Below are 6,593 nucleotides of genomic sequence, written 5' to 3'. Positions count from 1 at the left end.
GAAGCAACAAATGAGAATATATATGAAATGGAATGACATGATCCTGTTGTTATACAAAGAATAGTCCAAACAAATAATAGATCACACAATATTTTCCTCATAAAAAATTATATTAAAATTAGGAAAGGTACAGTAATCAGTCTTAGTTTAAAAGTAATTAAAAATTAATAGCCTTTCTTTGAGAGGAAATTATGTTAATAAATTAAAGCACACTAGTATATGCTGGTGTAGCATTGCCTCATTTTAACCTGAACAATAAGTAATGGATGAAACTAAATTAGATAAACAATAAAATTAGTCCCATCACCCTGATGTCCAATTTAAATAAGTTTTTAAGAAGAAAAATAAGAAAAAAGTCTGGAGAGGAATGAAACAAGTGAGAATGTATATCAAACTGTCATTTGATCCATAATCAATCAATCCATAACATACACATTTAAATTCGTTACAATATATCATTTTAACTATCTAATTTACAGCATTAAAGCTCATATTTTTCAAAGTCAGTCTATTATATTCTTTAATGTGTAATAATAATGACACAATTGAAACATAATCATAGAAATACAATTATTATTAATAATACCTGTCATAAGTATTAATTACATTTAAAATTTTAATTTTAATAAAATAATCTAATCGAGCAATACTTCAATATTTAGTTACATACATATTCTCAGTAATTTGGTAATTTTTAATAAAATAATCTAATCGAGCAATACTTCAATATTTAGTTACATACATATTCTCAGTAATTTGGTAATTTTTAATAAAATAATCTAATCTATGATAAACACTGTTTTCTTATTTAACCATTAAACGTTAATATAAATGCTCCAAAAATATCTATTTTATATCAGATATAGTATCCAAACATTAAATGAGGCCATATAATAATTTTTAAAAATTATTAATTTTTTATGGATACCTCACACCAGCTTTATTTAATTCTAGTGATAAAATCAGTTTGGAACATAAGCCTAAAATAACTAATACTTTCTAATGTTAAAATATATATATATATAAAACATTATAAAAACAAAACAAAAAAAAAAGATCATTTATAAATTTAAAAAAGTAATATATAAGACAATATAAATGAGATAAACTTAAGTTTATGCTACGTTGGCACATCTGGATCTTCAATATCACACACATTTGTAGAAACATCACTGTGACTGGCATATCTTTGAGGTGGAAAGCCATATGGCATCATGTCGTCATCTTCACTATGATATGTTAAATAAAGCTCTTCATCAAGAGTAGCTAAATCTCGAGCAGGGTCAATAAGTGCTGTATGATATAAAAAAATATAATGAATGAATTAGTAATTTATAAAAATTAAATAGTAATTTATTCAAACACTATGGCTAAGTCATAAAATTTAATTAATTAAATTAATTAAAATAAAATAAAATATATACATTCTTTATTCAAACACCTTTGCTTATATACTGAAAATATTATTATATCAACAAATTACATATTTTCATCCTCAAAAATTATTAGTCAATTCCATGAATCAAATGTCAAAAATTAATAGAGAATTCTTTTAAGTTATAAGGTAGTTCGGTTCATCTACTTGGATATTAATTTTTTTTTTTAAATAAAAAAAAATTAACATCAAAGTATTGAAATAACATTATATCATTTGTTTGCTAGATTTACATATATATAAAAACTATTTGCTAATCTTCATCGTTATATATTCGATACCGTCAAGAAATTGGTTGAAGGAATCAATCTTGTTTTACATTCAGAACATGCAACCAAGGACAAAAACAAATTTTTATTTATTTTTCTTCATTGTGTTAATAGCACAGAGGATCCCTATCTCGATCTGCCAAACACTGGACCCATAGAGTGATGTTCTGTCCTTGTCTCAAATTCAAGTTTATCCACTTAATCTTAGTTAATTACTTAATAAATCATTAACATGAAAGTTTAAAAATGTGTATATTAGGTTATCAGATTGATGAGAATAATATTGTAAATGGCTGAAGATAAGAAATCATCTATACAAATCATTTTGTCATCTCTATATTCATATATACTGTACCTTACAATCACTATACTGCAAACTGAAACTGTTAAGATCATCAAATTTACAATTAATTTTGAAAAGTTTTTATTATGAAAAGTAAATACATAAGATGCTTTAGAATGAATTTGACAAATATGATTGAATTACTACACAAAGTTGATATTCCACTATTTTAGCAAATTCATGTGTATAAAGATATGTTGTTGATTTTAACTCAGCAATTATATATTGGCGAGTCAATAGGGTTTATTTAATATCATGGTACGAGTAAGAAAATCATTTAAAAATTGCTTTTTTGTTTTTACAATTTTTATATAAATTTAAAATAACCACATGAGTGAGATTCTATGCAATAAAAACTTGTAAAAATAATGTTAGTATTAGGGATTATTTTTAAAAATTCCAACATTGTAGATTTAAATGGCTTTTTAAAACATAGGTCACTAAGGAATAGAAATTTTATAATTTTTTTTTACCACTACCACTACCATTACCACTACTATAAAAATGTATTCTTATTACACTGTCTTCATAAATGGTTAATGTAACCAACAGAATTCCTTCACACTAAGAAGAATCTGGTCAAATATTTGGTATCTAGTTTTCAACAAGTCTTTGTGTTTCAGAGCCTCCTGAATCCAAAAAAAAGTAGTCACCGACTGGTCTATGTGTTCATGTCACGAATAAATTGTAAAAGAATGGACTAATTCTATTGCTCTTCTATACATTTTTTAGGGTAAAGGACCCCCATGTCTATGGCACAGGTTGAGCACCAAGTACAACAGGGCTAAAATTATTGAAACAAATTTAGTATTATATTTTCTTTAAAATATGTCAAACAATGTAGATGAAACTTTCCTTGGGTTTCTTTTCAGGGGTGGGGGGGAGGGGGGAGAAATCCTTCACCTTTTCATTCCAAAGAAAAAAATTTACGGTGGAAAGTGATTTTCTTTGCCTATAACTCAAAAAGTATAAATTTTATGGAAAGTTCTATATAGTTACTAGAAACGTAATTAAGGTCTCAGCAAAGCGAAAAATTCAGACCAATATTAGCAAAGATACAGAGTATTGGATTTGTACCCATGTATAGTTCTTCAAATAACTCAAAAACTATACATCTCCCAGGACATTCCAGAAGCTTATTGTAAATATAATAAATTATCCATAAAATAAAAAAAAAAAATTAAGCTTACTACTACTAGCGAAAATTCAACAAAAAATTTTTATAATAGACTTAGCACCCAAAGCAGTAAGGAAAGTAGTTTGATTACAGATGCCTATAATAGCGTTCGTATGATTGTCTAATGAATGACAATAATACTTGATTAATAATAAATAGTAAATTTTTGATAATACCTGCATGAGCTTGTTGGTGATGAGAAATGGAATCATTGCTTTCATTGCTGTGGAAGCTGGATGAATCAGGGACTTCACTTCCAGGAACTTCTGTAATATTGGGAAGTGGGTTTTGATTTGGCCTTACCCAATCAGAACAATCCCAATGATAACCTAAACAAAAAAAGTAACAACAAAAAAATTACAATTAACTGAATGAATGAAATTAAGTTTATATATGTATATATAGTTGACCTTAAAAATTTAAATATAAGAAGATGGTCAGGGTTGAGGTCCAAAAAAGTTTATAACTATTTGTTCTTTTTTTTACCGCAACCCTGATGAAATTAAGTTTATATTTGAGGCTCAATGTTCTGGAAGCTTTTGGAAAGAAGTGAGATCCATGATTGTTTGAAGATTCCATTGTCAAGCATGTTATAGTTTTTATGTAAATCCAAAAATATTTTGGAACAAGCAAGATTTTATAAACATTGTGGGGGATTATAATCAATAATTTAACATCCACAGTATAGGCCTACTCAATAACTTTCTCAGGGGACCACAGAGGATAAATGCAACTGCTACTGAAATCTGTAAACAAACATTTATGTGGAGTAAAAAAATCAAATTAACTGTTTATATTGATAATTGTCACCTCGGATTGCACTTTTACATCATTTGTCATAATTTATCTTAAAAATTTCTTATTATTTAGAGTATTTTTAAAAATTAAAATAAATATGAAATTGGAAAATTATAAAAATAAATAATAATTATTTTGAACATTAAATTTATTTAAAAAAACATATTATATTCTACAATTATAACAAATTAATCAATTTATCAAATCAAAGCAAAAGAAAAATTTATCATCCAGTCTTAACGTAATGTCACAAGTGAAATGGATTGGTGATAGATATGTAAGTTTTTTTTATAGGTTATTTTTAAGTAAATCTCCCTAAATATTGGGAGGAGCCAAAGGCACTCTGCCCCTCTTCACAAAATATTGAAGGGCAAGAACAAGCCTTGTTTAGTTCAGTGGTAAGGACTGTACTCATTGTTCACAATTCCTCAAGGATTTTACAGAATATACCAAGAACTTAAAAACAGACACTGAAAAAAATGTATTTAAAAAATAAACAGTAGATCAAGTTGGGTGGGACCCTCGACACCTTAAACAAAACAAAACACCATAAACAAAAAATAAAACTGGAACTCTTAATTTGAGTATACATTTACCTCCTAAAATACGAGCATCTTCCTCAACACAGCTCAAGGTTTTTCTAACACCTCTGGGGGCAATTTCAGGCAACCGCTTGAGATCTAAAGATAAAATATATTAAAACTACATATTTAAAAGTGACCTAAATTAAAAATAAAATAAGTCAATACCATTATTAATTTTGTGCCCAGGACTTGAGCTATTTCTGTTAAGATTCTTTACATAATCAGGTGGTACATTTTCTAGTTCATCTCCAGCTGAACCGTAACTTCTAACAGTATCAAGGTTATTCAAAGGACCAGTATAGACCTCATTATTAGAACCAGATGTATAAGATGCTGGTCGAGGAGTGCACTGTGAAAATAGATTAATCTATATTGACATAATGTGTTTAAAATAAGTTAACTTAAATATTGATAGAATGGAAATTAATGTTTACTGTGGGACATGTATAATTGCATAGATTAAAAGTCTACAGAACAATTAAACAAAAGGTTGATAGTTGAGGAGTTAAAGGAATGAATAGTATTTATAGCAAGCTTGAACAGAGACTTATTGAATAGAAATAGGTTAAGAGCTTTAAAAGATGTTATTAACAAATAGCAAAGGATTTTCGGGTACTGATAGTGTTATTGATGAGGAGAATAGTCTAGCATGTGACCCAATTAGTCCTTTTAGCCAACCTTTGAGAGCTGTGAAAATTTTGCTGCCCAGTCCTAAACTCAGTATTGAAGCTGCCATAATATAAATATCAGTTGACCCAGTTGGGAAACCAACTCTTAATTGCTTTGAAACTGGCCTTTTGGAAACCTTACATGAATACACTTGGCCGTAATGGTCTGTGATATAGAATTTACCATACAAGTTAAGATCATGTATTCATGAAGTAGATGTTAGAGTACATGATACTAAAATCAAGATTTAAAGACAATTTTTAAAGGCCTAGGCATCAGAATAAAAAAAACTGAAATATACACAAATAGGAAGAAGTTTAAGATGATGTAAATGTTGGTGATGCAGATAAAAGAAAGTCAAAAGAGTCAATTAGAAAAAGATATATATATTAAAGTGTTCAATACATACTTTAAATTAAGTACGTATTTCATTCTAGAAATAGAGAAATAAATTTCATTTTTATGATTTTAGAAATAATGTTTTTTAATGAGTTATATATGTAGTGTGAGTTTATTTTGTAAACTGATTTAAAAGTAATAATTCATATATATAGATGTGATTATATCAAATTTTCAATAGTCTAAATAAATATTGAAATTCTTAACTGCAAACAATTATTCCAATGAATTAATAACAAATTAATCCATTCTCATTTCTTTCTACAATAAATATCTTTAAATAATATCAATATTTTTCATAAAAATAGATTATTACAATAAAATCTCTAAATTAATAAAAAACAATAAAAATTTGTAAGTAAAATAACATACTTGTGTGACTTCTAAGTTGCTCAGCTTAGAAGACCGTTTCATGTCAGAATTTAAAACAGGAATATTTTTATCCAATTCTTCATCAATAGGTCTTTCCTTACATCTCCTGAAAAATTAAATTGTGTGGAAAAATTACATATATTGTGTATAGTAATTGAAAATGCATAATTTTTAAGTTTTATGATTATAATTAAAAATTTTAAATATATTTTGTACTAGTTTCTAGTTTTGATAAAAGTCAATATCTTTTATAAAAAATCCAGTAGTTAATTAAGGTGAATATGTAGCTGCAAACTGTTTATCAGGGCAATTCTTCTCGGCCATAAATGTAAAAGTACTAAAAAAAAAAAAAAAAAAAAATAGGAGATCTGAAACACAACGTATGGAAAGGATCAACAAAAATGCCAGAGTGAAATGGAAAATAATAGTCTGAGAAAGAGGTGGAGCAGGTTAACTAATTACAATAATTGTTCACTAACATATTAACAACCAAAGACTGAATAAACACTTTATTTATCCTCTTATTGGATTGGTTGTAAAATAAAAA

At 27.0% G+C, this 6,593-nt stretch overlaps 1 protein-coding gene across 5 annotated transcripts in view; it reads right to left on the bottom strand.

Annotated features, from left to right (window-relative positions):
- Window positions 1-774: 774 nt before the first annotated feature.
- The window catches only part of kug (kugelei), a 537,878-nt gene continuing 532,059 nt past the window's right edge, over window positions 775-6,593 (bottom strand). For all 5 annotated transcript variants that reach the window (XM_067053444.1, XM_067053445.1, XM_067053448.1 and 2 more), the window contains 5 exons: window positions 6,047-6,152; window positions 4,772-4,955; window positions 4,619-4,702; window positions 3,401-3,553; window positions 775-1,293 (listed from right to left, as the gene is read on the bottom strand). In XM_067053444.1, coding sequence (XP_066909545.1) covers window positions 1,121-1,293; window positions 3,401-3,553; window positions 4,619-4,702; window positions 4,772-4,955; window positions 6,047-6,152 — 700 coding nt within the window. In that variant the 3' untranslated portion in view covers window positions 775-1,120. The remainder of the gene's footprint in view (window positions 1,294-3,400; window positions 3,554-4,618; window positions 4,703-4,771; window positions 4,956-6,046; window positions 6,153-6,593) is intronic.

This window comes from Halyomorpha halys, unplaced genomic scaffold, assembly GCF_000696795.3.
Source record: "Halyomorpha halys isolate HHAL.00 unplaced genomic scaffold, Hhal_1.1 Scaffold163.1, whole genome shotgun sequence".
Taxonomy (NCBI): domain Eukaryota; kingdom Metazoa; phylum Arthropoda; class Insecta; order Hemiptera; family Pentatomidae; genus Halyomorpha; species Halyomorpha halys.
Note: the sequence above shows the minus strand (reverse complement) of the source record. Positions and strands in the feature narration are given on the sequence as shown.